The sequence below is a fragment of the Leptonychotes weddellii genome, chromosome 5 (genome assembly GCF_054177405.1).
Source record: "Leptonychotes weddellii isolate Sample4059 chromosome 5, ASM5417740v2, whole genome shotgun sequence".
In the NCBI taxonomy this organism is placed as follows: Eukaryota; Metazoa; Chordata; class Mammalia; order Carnivora; family Phocidae; genus Leptonychotes; species Leptonychotes weddellii.
In genome coordinates this window covers 30250089-30274036 of record NC_138373.1, presented here as the reverse complement: position 1 = coordinate 30274036, position 23948 = coordinate 30250089, and the positions used below count along the sequence as shown (strand labels likewise).

Below are 23948 nucleotides of genomic sequence, written 5' to 3'. Positions count from 1 at the left end.
AAAGTTTCCTATTTCCGGGAGCTCCCCACGAGAACTTTGCCCGGCTGAGCACTGGCCTGTGGCTGTCTGCTGCTGCGCTGGCCCCGTTGAGAGAGGCTGTGTCAGACAGGGTCAGCTCGCAGGCACAATAGCTCAGGAGGACCCCCGCCCTGGCCCTTCAACCATCCTGAGTGCAAGCAAGCTGGAGAAATGAGCAGCGGACCTGTAGGCCACCCCTGCGGGCGAGAAACTCAGAGAAGGGACTGGCCGAACGATCCCCAAACCCAAGCCCTGGGCCTGGCATAGGGGTAGGAAAGAACTTCTCTGGGTGGAATTTTCTGGTTCCTGGCAGGGTTTGGGGGGAAAGGGGTTTCACTGCTATTTCTGATCTTCCTGGCATATATGGTGGCCCTGATTCATTGGTCCTGGCTGAGAAAAAGCAGATGGCTACTCTCTATTGCTTAGGATCCCACTTCTAATTCCTCTCTCGTTAATTGACATTTCTTGTATTTGTTTGGCACCAGACACTTAGAGAGCATTTTTGCTATGCTTTCTCTGACCTGTTAGACTGTGAGCAGCATGATGGCAGAGACTTCTCCATTTCTGTCCCTCTACCCGCAATGCCTAGAGTAAGCCTAATGCATAGTCGTTGTTGGTTGCAAAAATAAGGGGAGGATGAATGAATGCATGTGTACGTTTGGACTTGCTGGAACCTTATAAGCAAGGGGAGGCAGTGATTGCCACTGCTTTCCACAGTTATGTAGGATGACACATTCAGTCCCTTCATTCATTCTTTCATTTAGCCATGCAAAACATTTTTGCCAGGCATTGAGAACACTGCAGCAAATCAGTTAGGAAAGGTCCCTGCCACCATGGAACAGGCGTTCCCCTGGAAGAAGAATAGATGATATAAAAGTTAAGTGAACCAAGAGGGCATTTTCAGACTCTGGAGGGTGCTGTGTGGGAAACAAACAGGGTGATGGGTAACACACAGGGGGTGGTGTTGACTGTTGCATTTTTCTGATGGGTGGGCCAGTGGGGGTCTCTGGAAGGAGGTGATGATTCTCCTGAGAGGAGGGTAAGAGAGCGTTAGGCGGGTGGTGAGTTGAAAGGGTGTTCCAGGGATGGGGAAGGGCAGGTGCAGAAGCCTCAGGAGCAAAAGACGGTGTGTGAGCCAAGAGGCGTAGGAGGCCGTTCGTGGTGCAAGCAGGTCTTGTGCTGGTGTGGCAGCCTCTGTGGACAGAGCGCAGGCTTTCTGTCATCCTCTGGGGCCATATTGAAATGAGGTGGGTGGGAAGGAGAAAGGGTGGATGTGAATGCCTTCCGACGAGATAAGAGGAAACCACTCCTGAGTTGTGGGGAAACCCATGGAACATTTGGAAACACCTTTGTGGGTCAGAGGTGGAGAGAGGGTTTTGATGGAACACTGAGAGGCCTGTTGATAAAACCTCATCGAAATGCTTACAACAGTGGGCTTCTTACACTGAAAATAATAAACCTAGTCCAGGGTTTCTCAGATTTCTGGCATTTAAGCGTTCCCTTCCAAATTTTTACCAATCCACTCATCCACAGATCAACAAAGTCGTATTATCCACTTAAATATTTTTAAAATTAACTTATATGTTGAACCTAAAAGTAGACCTGGCCAAACTAAATGTGAAGAAATAGATGAATAAATAAATGGCGTAGAATCACAGCTGGGATATTATTTTTTTCCGATGTCCTTTGAAATATTTATTCATTCACACGTTCATTCACCCATTCTGTGTTCATCGAACTATTAGGGGCCATCTGTGCCTTTAGATTTTCTTAGTAAGCAAAGGCCTCTGTCCTCATGGCAGGGCCGTGAAGTGGCTCATCCACGGGCCATCTTGTGAACTATCAGTGTAGGACCGCACTTGGGGAAACACTGGCTTGGTCCATTGGATTCCCTAGGAATCCCCTGTCACGTCTGGTCTGGAATTGCTCATTCCTCCCCTGACCCATTTGCAAAAAGCAAGACTCTAGTTATCTGCTTTGTGTCACCTGCTCCCCTCTGGCAGGGCAACTGTCATGGTACAAGGTAAAGGGGAATGACCACGTGTTTAACATCGACAGCGTGCAGGGGCCTTTGAGGTGATGGGGTTGAGCAGGGGGTGTGGTGGTCTCCAACTCTTGACCAGGCTCTAGGTGAGAGCAGCCTCAGCCTATTTTGATCCTGGTCGTTATGTTGCTTTTAAACACACACAGAATCAAAATTAGGAATTGGAGCCAGAGTGAAAAGCGTTCAGGTTAGTGTGTGTTCCCAGGGATGTAAGGACTCCCCCCCCAACCCTTTGCAGCTATAGGATTTAAGTGCCTCAGATTTCCCAGTACTGATGAGTAAATGCACAAAAGGTTTAGTCTTAATGAGCCTTTTCTTTTTTGGCGTTTGATGTTTGCCCAGGATTCACCTCGAGGACTAGATTCCCCTTATCAAAAACAACAGCAGACATCCTGCTCTTCCCTTCAGTCGCTGGGCTCTCTTGCTCTGCCTGAATCCAGGCACGGGGCGAGTCTGCTCTCGTGCAAGGGTAAGGGCCGAGAGCTGAGCGATCTCTCCCCCGGCAAGAGGAGTCTTCCATTAACAGCAACCAATATCAGCAGCTATAAACAGAATGAACGGCAAGGTCCATGTTTCCTATTTTTGGACATATCCAATTGTCCATCTCAAGGGTCTTGCAAAATTCAGAGGAGAAACCTACATCCTTTTACAACCAAGTGGTGTCAGCTCCCGCCAAAGCATGGTTTAAATATTGGCGTCTCTGGAGTGTATATAGGATAGAAGTCATGAGCTGAGGGCTTAATCCCAACTGTGTTATTCAATTAGCTGATCCACGTGGATTGAGCAAAGGGCAAGTTGCTTTACTTGATTTGGGGCTTTAGTTGCGTCTTCAGAAAAACGAGGCTAGGAATAACCATTTCATACTGTTCTTTGTAAGATTAAGGACGATACCGATTTTGAAACATAGCACAGTGCCTGGACACAGGGAGAAGCCACTAGATGTTTGTTAAAGAAATGAATGAGTGAATGAATGATTGTGTTAAGGAAAAGTAGCATCTGTTCGTCGAAGCTGAATATACACCTTTATTTTCCATTTCTCCCCAACCCACATGATCGGTGTACCCATGGCCTACCAAGGGCAACAGACACGTGGAGTCTGGGCATCTCCCTTGGGCTCTTTGGTCCCTCCTGCCTGTTCTGGGTGACTTCTCCCTCCTCCTCCTGTCAACTGTCAGTCCTGCTGCTGGTGCTGGATGTAATGTGGCTGCACAGCTCAATTAATGCTCTGTGACAGGAGGAGGGAAAATAAAAATTGTCTTGCTCTTGTCACTAGCAAAGTTATTTACTTTCAAAAGCTGACAGAATCACACTGCAGGGGCTTCATTTATTTCCACTCAGAATGTCATTATTCTGGGATGCAGGGGACTTGGGCGCACGCTGAAGTTTGGCGTGCGGCCTGCTACAGTCCTTCTGGGTGCTGAAGGTACGGGGTGCTGGGCTCTGGCACCCGGATGAACGCCCCAGGCTCAGGATGGCCCTGTCCCGGTGGCACATGCATTTTCAGACCCTGGATCTTTCCGGTGAGAAGGAGTGTATGTCCCACTGCCGTCTGATCACTCGTCCCCTTTATTCTGAAGCAAAAGAGGAAGGTGTGGGACTCCTAGTTTTAAATCTGCCTTCCTCTGGGCCACTCCTAGAATTTCTAGAAATGCAAAGGTGCCTCTTGCAAGTGACTTTGCTTTGGATCTGTTGTCTCTACCTAAACCCTCTGACAGGCTCTTTCATCCCAATAATCTGTATAAAACTATGCTTTTTTTTTTCTTTCTTTCTCCCCCCACCCCCACCCCCACCCCTCCTTTTCCCCCCTACTCATTTGCAATGAGAAGTTAAACTAGGAAGGCTTGAGTGGAGAAATTCTTTCCTTCATGGTGCAATGGCAGAACCTTCCACTGGGGGTCTCCATTTAGAACATGTGACTCAGGATTCTTGAGAACAGTCTTTTTCTTTTCTTTCTTTTTAAGTCTCCTTTTGGTTCCATTCAAAAAGTGAGGCTCCTCTGTAAGCAACAGGAGATGCTGTGTGGAAGCCCATTTTAGGTAAACAGAGAAAATCCAGCCACCCTTCCGATGATGATGATGATAATAAAATAATTAAAATAATGAAATAATCAATAACTTTTATGGAGTGCTATGTGACAAGCGCACTACTAAGCACTTTTACATGGATTACCTCATTTAATCGCCCACAAAAGGGCTCTAGGGAGTCAATGCGAATCATTTCGTTTTTTAGATGCAGATCTGAAGGGGGAAGAGCATTAATTCAGTCTGGCCCCTGAAAGGACACCTATCACGTGATCCTGGCCCTGCAGACTTCCCGGGCCTTGCAGGCCGCTGGCTCCGCGCGAGCTACCCCGGCCTCTGCTCAGCCATCCCTGTGGCCAGACCTGCGCACTTGACAGCGTCCTCCTGGCTCTTTTCTTTGAAAGGCAAAACTTGTCAAAAGGGGAAAGAGTTGGGCAGTCTTTCAACTTTGAAGCTTTTCATGATTTTAGTTTTAAGTCATTAGGAATATTGTTGAATAAATTGCACCACACACGGAGGCTTTCAGACTTGGGAAAGGAAGGTGAGAGGAGAGAGCTCAGGGCTGATGGGAATGTTCGGCTCCGAGAATGATGGAGTGCATTTCTCCGCAGCCACTTCCAATCCCCAAATCCCCGTTGTGCTGAGGAGCTCTCCAACTAACACAGGAAATGCGGTCACTGCCCGGCACCGTATTAATGATTTATATACCCCGCACCACTGCTTTTGTTCACTTGCGGGGCCTGGTCGTGTTAATAAAGGAATTTCTGGGAGCGGGGTCCTGGCTTGCCATGCTGTTCTGCTCAATGCAGTGCAGGCTGCTCCATAAGTCAAAAGAATTTAGTGCTTTACAACCTTCCTGAGCTTCAGAGATCATGTGTGCATGTGCGTGCATGTGTGGATGCATGCATGCGTGTGTGTGTGTGTAATCAGATTCATCTAGGGACATTTTCACTGCCTTTCTATAAAGAATGAATGAAGGAGGGGTGCCATCTATCTTAGGTGCTTCAGGGTTGATTGGTCCGTTTCACAGTGTTATCAGGGCCCTATTTGTTTCCCATTTGGTGTTTATGCTTTATGGTGTTGTCAGTGAAAATGGGCTGACACCATTTTATTAGCATAAAGAGATGCAAGATCACATTAGAATCCCCCTTCCTTCTGTATCATCAAAAACAACAGACAAGGGAGCCAGGAGGTATCAGAGGCAGGGCCACTATTTGCTACAAATCAGTAGGAAATTCAGGTGTTCTTTAAACAATAGGATTTTTGAGGCTTAAAAAAAAAAAAAAAAAAAAACTTCAGTTATTCACAGAAAAAGAATTCTGCTTTGTTTTGAAAATGAGTGAAGACATTTGTTTTTGGAATTGAAGATTCTGGATCTAGGAAAGTTTCTCCTGTCTAGTAAGCCACAGAAAACTGATTTTAACCTCAGTTTTTTTTTTTTTCCTAATTAGAAAGAAAAAATGATATAATCAAATGGTATATTGAATGTTCAATGCCTCTTTAAAGATATCTGCAGAGAAAAGCCCTGGTTTTTTTTTTTTCTTTTTGATTGTGCTTGCGTTCTCCTAATTATATCATGCTTTACATTTTGTGTGTGCTTACATTTTTTTTCCCCCTGTAGAACTAAGAACTGAAAACCTAACAGAAATCTGAGTAGGAGTTTGAGGGAAAAAGAATATTTAGAAATTGGAATGATACACTAAGTATTCTATCCAATAGGATTATTATTTTTTTTAAAGGTGAAATCATGATTTTAGGAAATGTGCCTGACTTTAAAAAAAGATATGTGAAGCTTTCAGGAAATAAATATGTCAATTTGGTTGAATTCCTTAAAAAAATGTATGAGTGACTGCTGAGACTTAGTGAATAGAGCCCCAACTGACCCACACCCAAACGGGGGCTTGAATTTTCTTTTATAAATGTGAAAGTTTTGGCTAACTGGTTCTTATTCACATTTATGCTTATGAGAAAATTAGAAACGTTTCTGGATACTGTCTAGGGTCTTAGCAGTAATGAAATTGAGGCGAATACTCAGTTGAAAAGACTAGGTTTTATAAAAGTCCTGCCTTCCTGAAAAGTAGAGGACAGGAGGTACATATTTATATAAGTAAATAAAGAACGTTACAAAATTTTTTCATCACAAGAAATATGAGACAGCATTTTGGACTAAGAAAGCAGGTGTCCAGCAAATGCACTTTACATTTATATTGTACTGATTTTTGTGTTTGCCTTTGTCCTCTCTTATAGGACTCTGTGAGTGTCTCATTGTCTTTAATTATGTCTACGAGGCACAAGACAACAGTCAACATCTGCTCTATTGTTTACTTGGTTTACATATAGCTTTGATGGGTTATTAAACAATCTATTTTTCAAACTGAAAACAGAGAAACCAGCCGAACCCATATTATGGCATTTTGTAAAGACCCATTATGCAATTAGCACTTGGGATTTGTGCAAAGCTGGTGATTCACCCAAATAAACATCCCTTTATTCTGATAGCTCCTCTTGGCTTTGTGAAAAATATCAATTTCTCAAAAAATAAAATCACATTTCCTCCTTAGTCATGTAGCATGCCAAGGAGATGATGTGTTAATATGAGGGATGGATCCTTCACTTTCTATATCGGAAAAAGAGCAACTCTCCAAAATAATGATGTCTTTAATTCAAGCCAGCAATTACTATATTACATAAGACAACTAGAGGCTTACACATAAGACAAACTTTTGAGAGTTTATTTGATTCTATGGGAGGAGAGAAATGCTATGTTTTTAACCATTTATAGAATGTTTCTCATACTTCATGATCTATTTATGAAAGACGTATCGAGTTGTCTATAGCAAAGCGTGTGACATCCCTAATGATTAAATCAGACCTCATCCCCTCACTTAAGTAATTGGTTAATAATTAATTCACTTGCTCATTCATTCAACAAATATTTATTTAGCCTCTGCTCCTGCCTCAGAAATTGAGTTAGTCACTGAGGGTACAGAGACAAGGAAACCAACTTCATTTTCCTTCATGGAGCTTACAGGTTTCTGGGGAAGACAGGTAATAAGCAGGCAATCCCCATACAAATTTGTATCGCAAGTTGTGGTAAGTGCTCTGAAAGAAAAAAAAAAAAAAGTTGGGTCCGCAGAAAATAGTGGGGGTTGCATTCAAGGATGAAGAGGACTGTCTGTGAGGAAGTGACATTAAAGCTGAGATGAGGAAGCTGGGAAGAGGCAGGGGTTGGAGTGGCAGAGAGCGGGCATACTGAGGCGGAGGGTATGTATGCCGGCCGTACCATGGCTCGGTGTTCTCAGTGACCTGAGCAGAGGCCAGCGAACCTGGAGCACCATGGGAGAAGGGAAAGAGGCAGAGAGGGGCCAGAAAGAAACCACAGGGGCTTAGAAGCACTGATGGGGGGAAGGTTGGATTTTACTCCAAAAGAAATTAAAAGGGAGGAGAAATAACACTAAGAACTCTAAGCAGAGGACAGATATGATTGAGCTTAGCCTTCAAAAACACCAGTGTGGCTGCTCTGTGGAGAATAGATTAGAGGGGGACAAGATTGAAAGCAGGTAGGAGGCCACAGTAATAATTCCGGTACGTGATGATGGTCACCTGGTCTGAGAGTTGACAGAAGAGATGGACAGGTGTGAAAGTTTTGAAAAACAAGCCTGATATTCTTTGTGACACCCCTTCATTCCCCCAGAGCTGGTGTTCAGTCAAAGGAGAACAAATGGAACACACTGGAGGGGACATCTGAGGGCTTTGGTGAGGATGGTGATGTCTCAGAAGAGACTGACCTGGGGTGCATGGGGCTTAACCAAAGAGAATTACAGGCCAGCTTCAGCAGATGTCAGGCCAAAGCTCCCGGATGTTACTTGGCCAGAGCTCAGAATCTCAGCAGCTGGTCTTACACATAGTTTGGTAGCAGAGTTACCACATGCAAAGTCGTATCCCAGCTCCACGGGGTGGTCTCTCACATCCTAGCAACGAACTTCCAATATGGTGGGTGAGGAGCAGGGAGCCAGTTTGACGAAATGCCCAGTGGGCAATGCCTCCACCTGCCATCTCCTGAAAAGGGAGCGCAGGAGTTAAATGCATTCTCACAGGTGTCAGGCAAAACTGGCTGCGGATCTTAAACACATCGTGAATCTTGCGGACCTCTGACCAGGTGCAGGGACAGATTTCTTCGCTTCTCTGAAGCTTAGTTTCCACATTTGTGAGGTAGAGGTAATAACAGGATCAGTAACATAGGGTTGTTGTGAATACAGCATGAGACAATCTGCAGAGCACTCCGCAAAGCGCCCAGCAAACAGAAGGCTCAGTCAATACTTTTATACTGGTAGTGGTGGTGAAGGTCCTGGCAGAGGTGGAGAAGGAGGCGTGCTGGCTGTGGTGAGGATGACGTCTGTGCATGGCAGGGATGTTGATTAGAATGCGGTGCGGTCCAAATCTGCCACTTGCCATCTGTGAGCCCAATGGCAAGGTACTTAACTTGTCTCTGTTTCAGTTTTCTCATCTGTAGAATGGGGATGATGATATACAGTGTTGGTCCTTATGATGACTAAGTAAGCTGACATTTGTAAAAAAAGAAAGAAAGAAAGTGGTACAGCATTTGTTCTGATAAACAAAGTCCCAGGAGCAGAGAATGTTTATTAAATAACAAACTGGCACAGAGTCCAGGCTTAAAAAAAAAAAAAAGAGGTACCTAGTGGCTTCTGGTCAGTGTCTTCATTCTTGATTTTGCTTTTCGTAGTGAGCAGGAAGGCTGTCTTCCCCTTTCCTCCACTGCCAGACCCACCCCCTTCTCTCCATGTGTCCCGAGTATAACAGGTGTGTGGTAAGCTGGAGCTCTGGCAGAGTGCAACATGAAAAAGACTCCCAGTAATTATAAAAATAACAACAAGGGCTGCTTAGCGAGGTAGGCAGATGAGCACACCACTAGCCAGAATGATAAATAGCGCCTGCAAATGTTAGGTCCCAGTGGGAGTGTGGGAACATATGGGGATAAGCCACACTAAAAGTCGGGCATCATTGGTAAGTTTAAGCGGGTAAGGAAGGCCACTCCAGTGCCAAGTTGGGTTTTTTTTTTCTTTTTCCTTTTTTATCCTAATTTTAAATCCTTCAGTTCCCTTTTGTCCCTTTGTTCTATTCTGGTCCTAAAAAGAGCATTCATCTTTGAGGCCAGCCTGGGAGTCTCCAAGGAAGTGAGGTCTGGGTGGTAATCCTAAAACAAACAGCCACCCTGGAATGGGTGAATTTCCACACTGCACTCTATCCAGTACTCTTGGGGGAGATGCAAATGAACACAGTAAATACTTTATGGAATGCTGACTTGTTGAGTTCAGATCTGTCATAGGTGGGGGTGCAGAAAAACGAGTACCTAAAAACCAACCGGTCTGGTAAGTTTAGAAGCATTTGTAGAAAGGGGAAACAGATTTCTCCACCAAACATTATTTGAAAAGAAGAGATGTGCACTGTGTGGTCGGTTGATTTCAGGTTGACGTTTCTTATTTCTGGGTCTGAATAGATTTGGAGATTGTGCAGTCTGTGTTGGAATGGCTCCACAGCAGTGGGATTTCTCTGGAAAGATATTTTGGAATTCTAGTTAACGGCCCATGCAGTTTTTCCTAGGGCTCATTTAGTGGAGGTTTCAGCATGGACGCAATGTGTCTGATGCGGGCACCTGAGTATTGGTGCCCGCTCCTCTGTAGATTTCCAGGATTCATTAGTTAGCAAGTACATCAACCTCCTTGGTCATGCAAAGCATGCAGAGGAAAGAAAATAGGATTTGGAAGCAGGCAGGCATGGCTTTAGCTGTGGCCCTCCCACCCAACTAGCCAGGAATGATGTAAACTCTCTGTGTTACGCTTCCTCATCTCTAGAATGGGGCAGTTATGAGTACCAATGTCAGAGAATTGTTACAAGATTAAAAGAGTTAGTCTGTGAGGTGCTTACGATAGCATTTGGCATTCAGAAAGGTCCATAAAAGTGTTTGTTTAAAAAAATAAGCAAAATATGTCTTATTCATGTGTGTGTCTACTATTCTTACCGTCACTACTGAATTAGTCCAGAATCTCTTAGTTGCAAGGGATAGAAACCCAACTCAAACCTAGCTTAAGCAAATATGGGGATTTATTGATTAATGAAACTGGAATGTTTGGGGTCAACCAGCAAGCAAGAAGTGAGCAGTCACTTAAATGCCTGGCATTCATGTAAACAGAGATGTTCGTGCTAAAATACAACCACCATGAGTGAAGCTCATAAAAGTGGACCCAAGCCCAACGAATATTTTTAGCACATTGCTGCGTGATTTAGAGTACTCTCCACAGCAACCCTATAAGGAAAGTTTTATTAAATAAATCACTGAATTTGTGAGTGAATTGAGATTCAGAGAGTTAAATAATTTGCCTAGGACGATAGAGTCAGGAATTTTCAGATCCAGAATTTGAACCTAAGTTTGGTGTGGCCCCAGTATCTGAGTTCTTAGCCAATAGGATACATTGCTATTATAATTTAAAAAAAAAAAAAAAGCTTTTTTTTTGTTAGTCAGTTTGAGATTAGCCAAAATATATACATATATACATACATATATACATATATATATATTTCAGCTGATCTCAAATTGACTAATATATGTATAGTCTGGAGCCAGATTCACCACTCACAAGCTGTGTGATCTTGACCAAGTGACTTAACCTCCCTGTGCCTCAGCTTCCCTATCAGTAACACAGGGATAATAACAGGACTTTCCTTATAAAACTGCTATGAAGATTAAATGAGTTAATACATAAAGTGGTGAGAAAGTATCTAGCAAATAGTAAGTGGTATATATGGTTTGTTGAAAAATATTTAAATATAGATTGTAATATCTATCAGGAAGGAAATGAGGTCACTTAGGGTGGTTCCTCTTCTGACGTCCCTAGAGTGTCCCAGAAGGGCACTGCTAATCCGGGAAGTTGAGAAGCCCACCTGTCAGAGGCTCTCTGTTGCCACCAGCTGCCTGGCCATGACATCGTGAAGAAACCATTTGCAGTGGTCAGCCCCTTGGCTCATCCTCACAGATGCTCAACTGCACGGCTTGGCACAGCTTGGCTCTGGGTCCCTCCTATCTCTGTCTTGTCTCTAAGAGCAGATTGCAGAGTCTCTGAAAATGCAAGCACGTATTTCCTACCTACATTCTCCCCCAGCGCTGGTTTGGTGGGAGCCCTACTATGCCTTCCACCCACTCATTGGGTTGATAGCATTTGTTTCCTAGCCTGGAGCTGGAGGGGAAAGGGCTTCATCAGAGAGAAGCCAGACCCCAGCTTGGGAGTATTGCTCATTACTGGGCGGGAGAGCTAGGGTGTGTGTTTAGATTCTATACTGTCTGACTTGGTTTTACATTATGGAATACCTTAGCACTTTCCCAAGTTGTTTGACCTTCTTGCCTTTCTGAAAACCTCATCCCTGTCAAGTTGTGGTGAGAGTCCTCTGAGCGGCAGGTAGATATCCTCAAAGTCACGGTGCTGGGATAAGCAGGTCAACATGATTCCACGTGAGAACAGTCACCTGAACTGTCACCATGAGCCCAACTTAAGGGATGCTGACTCCATCCATGCCTTTCCTTTAGCAAAAGCACTGCACATATTGGCCATATATGTAAAAATCTGATAGAGATCCAGAGGCTCCTCGAGGGACCCCAGTTGAATTTCAGAGGGGCCATCAATCCCCTGTAATGATATGGAAAATTTTGTGAATTATGTGCAGTTTTCTGGAATGAAGGCAAAATTCTCATAGTAGTCCATGCATCAAAATATGAGTTAAGAAACACCACTTCTCCTCAGAAGAGGCATTAGTATGGGAAAGAGCCCAGGCTAAGACAACCCTAGAGGTTGAGATGGTGCTTCAGCATCACAAAGGAAGGTGGCAGGATAATCTCTTCAGCACGCCTTCTCCTGGATCACCCTTTTCTCCTTCCCCACCCATGCTCTCGCTTTTTGCTGGTGTTCCCAAGTGACCAGCCCACTTCCGTGGGCCTTGAACCTCCTCTGCTTGCGGGGGAGGGGAGGATTTCCCCACTCCCTGAACTCTTGGAGGAGGGGGAGGCTAGTCTTGCCCCAAGCCTCGAGGTGTCATCCAGCTCTCTGTATTGGCTTTGCTTGTGTCTTTCTTTGCCTCCAGTGGCTATTGGAGAGGTTGAGATCGAGTGAGGTGTTGAGGGTAAAGGAGATAAGGAGGCCACTCAGCTTGAGTTGCATACTGGCCAGCATTTCTTAGAATATTTACATCGGGTCACATGCCAGAAAAGGGCTTCACCAAGTAATTAGCACCCAGGGCTCTGCAGCCCCCATTCAAGGTACACCTCCTCGTTTACCAGCTATATTTCCTTTGTCATTCACTTCACCTCTCAGTGCCTCAGTTTTCTTGTCTCTAATGTAAAAAATCTAACAGGATCTATTTCATAGGGCTGTAGAGAGGATAAACAGGGAACACATATGATGACATTGGTGCAGTGCCTGGCACAAAGTAAGCATTGAATATTTGTTCAAATGGTAGAACTGTGGTGATGATGATGAAGAAGAAGATGAAGAAGTAGGAGGGGAAAAAGGAGAAGGAGTAAAGAACTTTGCACATGATTGAGACACAGTTAATTTTCAGTAGCCAGATATCACATAGCAAGATGGATGGATGGATGGATGGATGGATGGATGGATGACTGGCTGGATGGGTGGATGATGGATCGATGGACAGATGGTCAGTTGGTCATCAAATAAGTTTGGGACTATCTGGATCAAACAAGGTCAAGCAGGTTTCTATTCTTTTTCCTTGTAGGACATCTCAGGTGCTTTACTATGCTAAAAGGCATCACAAATCCCCAAGAGGGAGAGACAACAACCTGAATTTCTCCTACTTCTTTGGTCATGGGATTCTTTTTACAATGAAACATCTCCTGAAGCTTCTATTATGCAGAGCATACTGGGAGATGAAAGTCCAGGTGCTTAGTCACCCAAAGAGAGAAGGATGCACATTGAACTCAGATGTTTCAGCCAGTTCACAGGGAGTAGAGTATGTGCATGGGATGTGGGCAGAAAGGCCCAGTTATGAGTTCTGGAGATTGTGCTATTTGGAGTGTCTCTGTGCCCAGCTCCTGCAGGGACCTGCAGCACAGACGCAGAAGATATAGGGAGGGCACAAAGCAAATTCCAGAGGAACAGCTGATAATCATCCCCCACTCTGAGAGTCCCCAGGGAGCATTTGTTTGCCTCAAGCAAGGTCAACAGATTCTCAAACCCAGTTGCCATTCATCCCAAGACAGGTCAGGGGTCGATTCCTGAAGCATTGTTGATCTCAGCAGAGATGATGTGTGGGGTTGATATTCTTAGATTTGCTCATTCAGCCAGTCAGTCTGGCTTTCAGAGGAGAATCAGGTCAAGAAGCGCTTAATGAACCAAGAGGAGCATGGTACTGCCTCTACCACTGGGGGTTCGAGTTTCTAATGATAATCAGCAGCCTCCTCACTTATAAGACCTACTGGAATTTTCTTTGTGCATCTGCATAACCATTTTTGGAGGTAATAGGGTGACCCAGTGTCCCAGATTCAAAGGCACTATCTTCATCATCCCCATAAACCCTCACTTGAAATTGAAATTCTCATATTTTGGTTTCAACACTATAACTTCTATGTATAGAAGCCACACAGACATCCTTGTTAGCTCCTGTGTCTTAATTTTTGGTTAGAATCATGGAAGAAGGAGATAAGCTCTTATACAAGAAGGCACATTGCAGGTTACTTTTTTGAGCACTATTTTATTTAACTATTAGAGGTTGAGGGAGAAAGGATTTTTATAACTCCTGGTTTGGGGGAGGTCTGATTTGAGCTGGTTTGATCCTCCAGACCAGCTGTTGCTAATGCTGTTTCCACTGCAACAGCTATGAGCACCCATTAAATGAGTGTCTGCTATGAGCCAGTCCCTCAGCTAAACATGTCTGCATGTTATTCTTTTTCAAATCTCCAGACCACCTATGAGTTATGGTTATTAATGATATTCTTATTTTACAGATAATGAATCTGGGGCCCAGAGAGGTTAGGTAATTTACACAAGAAGACACAGCTAGCAGTTGGTAGAAACTAGGCTTTTCATACGGGCAGTATGGCTCAGTGTGAGCTCTTAACTACTATGATCTGGTGCTTTTGCAAGAGGGAAGCCAGTGGTGGCAAGAAGTGTCAGACTGTGAGGGAATAGTAGTGTCTTGGTGAGATGTAATGCTTAGGAGGCACTTGTCATTCTTGTAAGAACTTTCCATGCATCAATTCATTTACACATATTAATCTAAACCAGTCCATAAGAGGGGTTGGGGATATAGCTTCTCTTCCCAGGATGTCACTTTCCCAGTTGAGGATACAAATGAAGTGGCTATAACTTGAGGAACATCTGGTCTATGGCTTAGTACATCCTACCCACAGTCTGTGGAAGCTTTTCCTGTGGAAGATCTTGCCTCCCTGGTAATCAGCTCGATGGTTTCAGTGTCCCCTCTGGTGGGAACTCCTCTGTCTGTCCCCAGTGTCAGGACCATAAACATTATATAGCATCTCATGGAATTTACCTTTGAGGTCCATGCTATTCTCACCTGCATTGGATGGGGTTTGAATACATGCCTCGTGGTGAGTGGAGTTTATCAATGTGGGTTCAAGTTGTTACCCTAGAGTGGGAACTCTTGATCTTGCAGATACTAGGGGCATGTGGAAGGGAAAACTGGCTCTTGGTAACTAACAAAGCACACATTTTGCAGTTTAAACTCAGACAAATGACATAACCTCTCTGAACCTCCATCTCACCCTGTGGACACCACAGGTGATTCTCAAGTGCTTACTGAGCATCTGCTCTAAGCCCAGTCCTATGAGAAAGACAGGAAAACAAAATGATTGAGGATGAGATAGAAAAGATAAAATGGATCTTACCTGGATGTGGTCACCAGCCAGGTCTTTACCGTCCTGGGACAAATCACTGCTGGTCTTTTGGGGGCTTAGACGGGTAGGTTGTGAGTGCTGGAGAAGGTGGGGAGGCTGCCTGAGGAGCCCACACTTGGCTGTTTGTGAAGGAGGGGGTGTCCTCAACAAGCGGCCATGTGAGGGGCAGAAAGAAGGCTCCAAAAGAGACATCAGTGTGGGTACTGGTGGGGCGCAGAGAAGGCAAACTTGACATAGCACAGAGATGATTAGGAAACAATTTCACACAGGTACACTAAAGACCTTCTGAGGAAAAAAATAAAAAATAAAAACACATCAGACCTTTGTGAACACCTTCCAAGTGCCAGGAACACACATGCACAACCAGTCATTTCTCGGCAGCAGCCTGCCTGTGAGGACCTACAGATGTTGGGTCACTTCACCCCCAAGGAGACTAGGGCTCAGGACTGAGGATCTTATCCTAGGTCAGATCCAACATCCCAACCCCCAGCCTCTCCAACTTTGAGACTCAGGCTTTTGCTACTATGCCAGGATACCCCCGGGCCACTTAAGACAAATTTAGAGACACAGGTAGCCCTCAGTTGTCCAGAGACCCCTGCGCCCCTCTGTTTGACTCACGTGTTCCCAAAGCAGCCATTCAGCCAGTCATTCTCGGAGACTTTGTTTGTCTAGTCACCACTTCAGAGTCATTGATTGAACAAGAAGGACTGGCAGGCTTCTTCATCTGAGCCAGATGAATAGTCACACTTCACAGAATTCTTATACCTTGCTAAGGTGATGCTAGAACAAAGGTGATGGTATAGCTCATTCTGCCTGCTGTCATGGGGAAGGCTTTGCAGAAGACGTAACATTTGATTAGGCCAGCAAGTTTGAATTGGAAGGAAGGAAGGAAGGAAGGAAAGAAGGATGGAAGAACGAATAGGTCTGAATAGCAGGCCAGCTTGTACAGAGGCTTGGATCTATAAAAATGTATGGAAAAGGCAACTTGCCAGACTGATTTGCAGGGGAAAAAAAGTGATTTGTAGAAGGAAGGGCAGTGTGTATTAGAGAATGAATCTGGAAAACTAAAGGTGAGGACTATCATGAAGGGCCTTGAATACTGTAGGAAACTGTCTCTTCCCCAACTTGGCCTGGAAATGGTATGGGATGAGTGGTTCAATATTCTGCATAGATCCGTATGGTCAGATAAACACTGTCAATGTCCAACAGATAGGGAATGTAATTAATATTGTCAGAGAAACACTCTGTTTTATGGTTTTTATTTTGTTCTGTTTCACTGGTCAACGAGTGGCAACTGACATTTGGCTTCTTTTCAGGAAGCAGATAAAGAATAGTGGAGATAGTCTCACAGAGTCTGATTCTCCTGAGCTATGGAGGAGGCAGATCCTTTCCAGACTTCAGGGATTGTTGGTACAAGGAAATGTAGCCCAAAGTTTCTAGATCTTCCAGGCTTTCAAGAGATACTATGTATCTAAATTTTACATGAGACGCTTCAATTTAAAAATATCACCTCTCTTTTACACAATGCATACAAACCATCACCATCATCATCATCAACATTCTCCTCCTCCTCTCCTTCATCCTCCTCCTCAGACTGAATTTGGTCCATGAGGCTACAGTTGGCTCTGTTGACCAACAGAATCCATATGGCAGCAATTGGTCTTCTCCAAGTGCTGTCCTCTCCCAACCTCCAGCCAACACTTGTGTTACTTTTCTCTTTCCTTCTCCTACGTGAGTGTTTAAACTTTGGGTGGCTGCCACTCACAAAGGCTGGTGGCAATCAGCGTAATCCTCATGTTTGCTCTCGGATGTGGGAAGGAGATGCGGTGTCTGACCTCGACAGAGGAACCACTTTAATCTAAGGAAGGGGAAAGAGAAGGCAGTCTCCAAGAACAGAGTGTCATCATGGAAGGTGGGGAAAGAAGATGGAAGGTGGGGTTTATTGCTTATTTGTTTTCTATTTGTTTTTTATTTTTCTGGAGAGGGAGGTAAGATTGAACTATCAAAGCCTGGCTAAGATAAAAAAATCTCCTGATGGAAATCCCTAACACAGGGAAGATCGACAGAACTAGCACCAAGGAAGTGACAGGAAAATCAAGAAGTACGCGGAGAAGCTGAGGGCAACCAAAAAGGAGGATGTATTTGCTATTGTATTAAAGTCTGACCTTCAGAGCTTTAATTAAAATACATGCTCTCAATTAGGGGTCAACAAACCGTGGTTTGTGAGCCAAACCTAGCCCATTACCCATTTTTATGACCCTTAAGCTTAGAATAATTTTTATACTTTTTCAAGAAGGGAAAAAAATCAAAGGAAGATCTCATGGCAGGTGAAAATTATAGGAAATTCAAATTTCAGTGTTTGTTTCTGTATTGTAACGGCTTTCATATGTCAGTAGCGGCTTTGAGTGGTTACAGCAGAGAGCTAAGGTCCTCAACACCTGAGCTATTTATCATCTGCCCATTTATAGAATCAAGTTTGTCATCCTGTCTGGGATGACCATAGCAAATATTGGTGCATGGCCCTTCGCTTGAATTCTATGTTTCTGAGGCCTACCTGTGACTCCTCACCACTGTTTCCTCTGTTCTCTACTTTATTTTTTATTCTACATTCTCAAAGTTCCTGCAAAAAAACCCATGAATTTAATACCACACACTAGACATTGGATAGCCATCATTTATCATGAGTCGTGCACACTATCCAGTGGTGAGGAGGAATGAGCAGAAGGCGGTGTCTGCCTTTTAGCAGAGGAAGTGGATTTAAGAAGAAAGAATTATTGTCTAGTAATACTAGGTGCTTCTTATTTGGAAAAACAGAACCTGTGTTTGGAATAAGAGGTTTTGTTTAATGGTTGTCATTAAATTTTATGTTTTATTATTTCATGATGTTTTTGAGGTAGGTTTGGAACAAGGATATATTCAATTTGTACAATTCCAAAAATATAACTACTACGGATGATACATGACAGTAATATGTGAATATACAATCAGAATCAGAGACAATGTGAATAGCAGTAGTTAGGACTGGAGGTGGTGAGGACAGGGAGACAAGAACACAAATATGCAGGCAGTAAAGGCCAACACAATGGACAGAGTTGAACTTCTTATTTGGCTTTGAGCTTCCTGGCAGTCAAAATTAAAAGGGTCACAAAACAGTTAGCCCTTATCTTAAGAGAAAGGAGGAAATGGATGCTCATTACTCAGGACCAGCAAAAACTTCTGTATCATGGAGTTCTTTAAAAGAAAAAAGAAAATGCCCTCGGCAAAGGGTATAGCTATGTATTTATATGCCCCATATATAACGCATTTCTGATTTCTCTCTGAACTCATCAGGTTCTTTAGCCAAAACAATATATACAGTAATGAATACAATGATCCTTCGTATTTATGTAACTGTGCAGTTTCCACAACACTCCCAGAATTTTGCTCTTTGGAGCAGTCTTGGTAATGAGTAAGTGGATATTGTTACCTCTGTTGTAGTTTAGGAAACTAAGCATCTAAATGTGTAAGTTCCTGGCCTTAGTGATCAAATTATTTCCTGCCTCCTCCTCCAATGGTCTTTCCATTTTGTAACACTGAAGAGATATAATCCAATCTGACCCAGCCCTTACCAAAGTAATGAATAGCTCTCCCATCCCGGGCAGCTGTCTCATGGAGATGCCTCTGTCCTCCCTGGTAACTTCTCAGAAGCACGGTGTTGAAAGTCGTAGTCAAAAGCTAAAGTTAGAAACAGTATCAGGCTGTTAAGTAAGAGGGGTCAACTTGCAGCTGTTACTGGAGCTTTCTGAATTGTAACAGTGTGGCCACTTTGATACATAAGAATCAATTACAGAGAAACCTTGTCAAGATGGCCAAAATTCAGCCTTAAATAATTGAATTCTCTGCCAAACGCCGTCCACTGTCGTTATCTAGAAATGTAATTATGCAGCTAAATCAAGCAACTAAAATTAGTGTAGTGTAAAAACACCTTGGCTATCTAAAAGTGGAGGGATTGACATTTGGATTTAGAAAAAGCCAATAGTTGAATATGTTTTGTGGTGTCTGAAGCTCTCGGAGTTTCTACAAAATCTATATCCTGTGTCCTGCTTAGAGTTAGAGGTGGAATGTGGCAAGCGGATGTTCGGTTTGAAGGTGATTTCCAATGATCCCTGGACCTTCAGCGCTAGCTGAGCGGACTTGCTTTGTCTGTTTCACATCCTTGCTCTCAAAATTGGGGAGCTCTCAACCGGCCCACATGCCTTCCTGCTATGAGTGACGATTTGAATGTATCTGCACCTTTGATCTGAAGCCAGAGATGTGTCCATACTGACCGCCAGGAAAACAGGAAACACGAGATACGAATGGCTGATAGCCTATATAGTATTGTACACAGGGTATGATGGCAGGGACTTTGTCATACAACCCTATGAGGTAGGGTTTGTTATCACTCAGTTTTCCAAATGAGGAAACCAAGGCTCAGAGACTCTGACTGTGAGCAAACAATTCAACCAGTGTGAGCCCCCTTTCCTGTGTGTTGCCTGGAACTGATAGTAAATAGTTCAGAGAGTTGTGAGAATAAATGACATGACCCATGTAAATAACTTAGTTCATTCTCTGTGCATAGCACTCTGCAAATGTTAGCTGGCGTGATTATTGTATTATTTGCACAGATTGCCCCTTTAAAATTAAAACCAGAGAGAGAGAAAGAAGCACAAACTATCACCTTAGCTTCTTTTGATCAGTACCACAGGCTGCCCACATTAACCTACTTGAGTTTTAAGTGGCAACTGATAATCGTATCAATTTACATTCTCAGTTTTTCTCGCTAAAAATCCCATGCAGACTCTGTCCCTTGCCTTTTGCCCCAGTTCATTAGGAAGAGCCCAGATCCTATAGCCTGACTACCTCTCTCTCTGTCATTTGGTCTCTCTCTCACTCTCTCTGAGAACTAAATTAATGAAGAGTATTTGGTTAGTCATGTTAGGCAAGCCGTTCCCAAAATAGCACCTTCCATTTTGGTAGCTTCAACTCTGCAGCTGCTGTGTCTCTTCGTCGTCTGGGAAAGAAAACTTTCACATTAAGAGTTGCTGATGCGGATTTTCTTTCTTTCCCCTCTCCGCGTTGATGAGCGCTTGGCTCCTGACAGAAGCGATTTGGCTCTCAGCTTTGTAGTTCGGAAGAAGTTGGGTCTATAGATTTTTCCCCTAACTCTCCATTGATGTGTTGAGCTTCAGAGGGAATAATACCTTCACGTAAAGCATGTTGCCTTCTCAAGGAGTCCTCCTGCATCCCTATGGCGTGCCTATGATTGTTCCAGCAGCCCCCTACTTCCCCGGACTGATCCAGGTAATTCAAGGCCACTGCCAGCAAGCAACTTAACTCCAGAGCGCTCGGAGTAATAATTGGAATTTTTATGGTTGAGAAAGCAAACACTTTTAATACAGGAAAAAGCCCTCGTGTAGTCAGTGGGAAGACAGTAGGAAATCAAAAAGATGGATCACCCTAATCTGGCTATTGACATCTCTCATGGCTGAATAAATGGTGTAGTTGAGCTATATTTGCTTGTATTGATCTGGGTGCTGTTTAACATTCATGCCTTTGCTTCAGGAGGTTGACCACGGGGCAAAGGATTTGCTCTCCTTCCCAGCTTTCTGAGGGACTCAGTCTCCCAGAGCAGATCATGAGGCAAAGTAACTTATCATGAGGTGACTTGGTTAAGAGCTTTAACCCAGAAAATAAAAGGAGTATGAAATATGCATTAATTCATATGTTTGCCTTCATGTGGATTGTCTGTTTTCATCGGAGCCCCCCCCACCCCAACCTGGGTTGAGGGGTGGCATTGAGGCAAAAAGGAACACTCTGTTGATGGTTAATTTATGAAGTTCAGAGATTATTCTAGGAATCCCTTACCAGCTGTTTACTCCTTAATGATGGCAAGAAAGTGGAGGATTGAAATGTGCGTTGGTTTTACTTTAAGGCTATTAATTCTGTGCAGGGAGAATCATCTACCAATAAGATGCTTGGGATTTTTTTTTTTTCCCTTACCATAAGTTTGTCTTTTTAAACAAGCATTGGCTTCTGGGTGTGTGTCTGAAGTTTGTGGAAAGCTAACACTGAGTCAGTGACAGAGCCTGAACATCGTGGGAAACCCAGATGGTTAAGTGGTTGTTGTTTGTTTGTTATTTGTTTGAGAACAGCCATCCCTTTGTAATAAATCTATTACAATCCTGTTTCTACAGGAAAGGAAAGCTAAATGTCTTTTGTGTTCACTGCCCTTTCACCTTTATTCCTGCCTCCCCAACTATATTTTAAAATTCTGCAATACCCTAGCTTGTTAATTGAAATTTCTGGGGGAGGGTTCTGGTCAAACACATTTTTTCCCCTTTTCCAAATGGTGCTTGTGAACTGTAAGAACTTTGGTGATTTGAGACATGCAGGGGCGATTTTACATACTAACAAAACATTCTGTCATCCTAGATTTATGGCCATTGCTCAGTTTGGAAACTCCTATATGGTGTGTGAGAAATAAGTGGACCGTCTGAAGAATGGTCCTTTCACAACATGGAAATTGTTCCATCTTTCCTGGCGTAAGCAGGCCCATGGGATGCGCATGGAGTCTGAAGCAGGACTCCATGGCAAACTGGAACGCCTTTTGCTTCTACTGGAAACTTGGGGTGAAGGTCGGCTGTTGGAGTTTTGTCAGACCCTCTGCCGCCCTGTCCGATAAATAATTACAAGCAAATCGTGCCCTTCACCCTATGCTGATTGATGCTGAAATTGCTTTTGAAAGTTCTCATAAGTTCCTGTTATAGATTAAGTGCCGGTGTAGGAAAAATAGTGGCACCCACTGAAATGGGTGAATGTAATCAGGCTTAATGGACTTGAGAGCTTGTTGGGAATTAAATAACTATCGATTTGCTGGAATGTTGCTGTCATTACGAAATGCCACTCTGGACGTATTACCCCAGTGATAGATGAGGAGACGCACAGGGCAACTGAGAAATTGGGGAGGTCCTATTTCTTCCTCCTTTGAAGAGTGTTTGAGAAACATATCCAGTTATTTTTGGAAGGAACAAGTGATTTTACTTGCAAATCTCAGCCCTATCATACTTTGTTTCCCCAAGTGACACTTCTGGTAACTAGTTACCCATAAGTCAGGAGAGCAGTGCAGCGAGGAGCCTCTAGACCAGCTGCTGTGACATATTCAACTTCTTCCTCTCCCACTCCCCCAGAACACACTGAAACGCGATGGCTAGAAAGAGACCTAGCTTCATTTCTGGTTTGCTGAGAGAGCCTATGTTATTTACCCGTTGGCATCAAGAAACTCAAATCACCCCACTGCAGTAACATTTGCAAGGGGAGGACATGCAGCTCAAAGGGAGAAAAATTGTAACACACACACACACACACACACACTCACACTCACCTTCCAGCTGAGGCTTCTGACACCAGCTGTCCTGTATCCCAGCAGGTTGTATCGGCTTGCTTACCAATTCCTTGACCTTGTATTTTTTTTACCAACTCTTCAAGAGTTGCAGGTACTTTCCTATATTCCTATAGGGGTGTAAGGTGCCACCCACACCTTAATAATGTCATCAGCAAGGCATTAAAGTGATCCAAAATAGTGTGTGTACTCCATCATCGGTAGTAAGTTCCCTGTGACTGGAGATCTGCAAACAGAGCTGTCGTGGCCACTTGACAGGGTTGTTGGATCAGAGTTTGAGATTCCTCCCAAGGTCTTTCCAACCTCAAGAGCCAACAATTCTGTGGCAGAAGAACTTCCGTTTCATAATTCTTTCAAGTGCCACTTTTTTATTCATACTAGCATTGCCCTGTTTTGGTCCGCTCGGTTGAAGAAAAAACAAATAATTGACCAGACATCATAACAGGCTTTAAGGAAGCAACATGTCGTCTGGAAAAAAAAAAAAAAAAAAAAAACAGAGAGTGGAGTTGTTTTCTACTAATTCTAGGGCTGTTACTCACCAGGGTCTTTTGTTTCCAGAAGTTACCGCTGATCCCCACCTGCCATCCCTTAGGAAAGCCAGAATGACTACCATATTGGATCTCCTGAACCCATCATCTCATGTCTAAACTTGTTGAATATATAGCAAGGTGGATAGTTTCTCCTTCTAGCCATGTAAAGAATTCCAGAATGGCCATGTGGAATTGAGCTGAACAGTTTGGATAGTTTCATGGGTAGTGAGAAACAGAAGAGAAGAAGAAAAGAGTAATGTTACCAAGTGTATTATATAAACATTACTTCTTTCCCTTGGTATGGATCTCAATCTCAGACTCTTTGGATAAAAAGAAACAATGTATGTTCCTCTGGAACCTCTTTATTTACTTCTAAATGTTCAACAATACCTTGAATGATCAATGAGCTGTCTGATCTCAGAACAAAGAAAGCCTGACAAGTCAATTGTCAGTCCGTCTTGAATCCAGAAGTTACCTACATGACTAATCCAAGCCATGGACCACAGCTGCACCATCCCAGGCGACATAAGAAAACGCTGGCTTTGTAAGTGATTAGTCTGTTTGTTTAGCATTTAGGTCCAATGAGCCCTTGGCTCTAGGTTGCAAGTTCAGACTTGCACCCCTCGCTGTAGATATCTGTCCAAAAGGTGTGCCCTTTGATGATACATGGCTGGATCATTCTCCATACTGGGGCAAGTAATTCCCATCTCATCTAGGTATTACAGATAATGGATCTGTAAGATATTTTCCTAGATGGAAGATGGTGTGAACAGAGCCCCATCCATCTCCCCACACGTTTGTTAATTTAGTTATTCATTCGCTGCTAACATATTCCACATCAGACACTGCTCTGGATCCCCAGGACACAAAAGGTGTAGTTATAGCCACTGACCTGTAGGTTCACAGCCCGTGGAAGAGAACACTAGATCAACACAAAGCTGATACTGCAATGAAAGTATTAGAAAAGAATGACAGG

General features: G+C 43.7%; 1 protein-coding gene and 1 long non-coding RNA gene across 23 annotated transcripts in view; one reads left to right on the top strand and one right to left on the bottom strand.

Annotated features, from left to right (window-relative positions):
* Positions 1-23948, top strand: part of RBFOX1 (RNA binding fox-1 homolog 1) — a 1962285-nt gene that overhangs the window by 1608315 nt on the left and 330022 nt on the right. For 2 of the 17 annotated variants that reach the window (XM_081820079.1, XM_081820080.1), the window contains exon 1: positions 20085-20344. The exons of 11 other annotated variants lie outside the window; for them this stretch is intronic. In XM_081820079.1, the coding sequence (XP_081676205.1) occupies positions 20258-20344 (87 nt within the window). In that variant the 5' untranslated portion in view covers positions 20085-20257. Of the gene's footprint in view, positions 1-20078; positions 20345-23948 lie in introns of those variants that run through there. 4 more of the 17 variants (XM_081820085.1, XM_081820086.1, XM_081820087.1 and 1 more) reach the window with 3 other exon arrangements.
* Positions 6115-22991, bottom strand: LOC115939723 (uncharacterized). 6 transcript variants are annotated; one of them, XR_014145363.1, is made up of 6 exons: positions 22425-22991; positions 20006-20137; positions 18631-18736; positions 15014-15307; positions 11044-11218; positions 6115-8590 (listed from the first exon to the last, which is right to left on the bottom strand). It is a non-coding gene; the product is annotated as an uncharacterized LOC115939723 (long non-coding RNA). The 6 variants fall into 6 exon arrangements; XR_014145364.1 differs by lacking the exon at positions 11044-11218 and adding an exon at positions 11623-11783 and having other exon boundaries at positions 22425-22990; XR_014145362.1 differs by having other exon boundaries at positions 11044-11196; positions 22425-22904.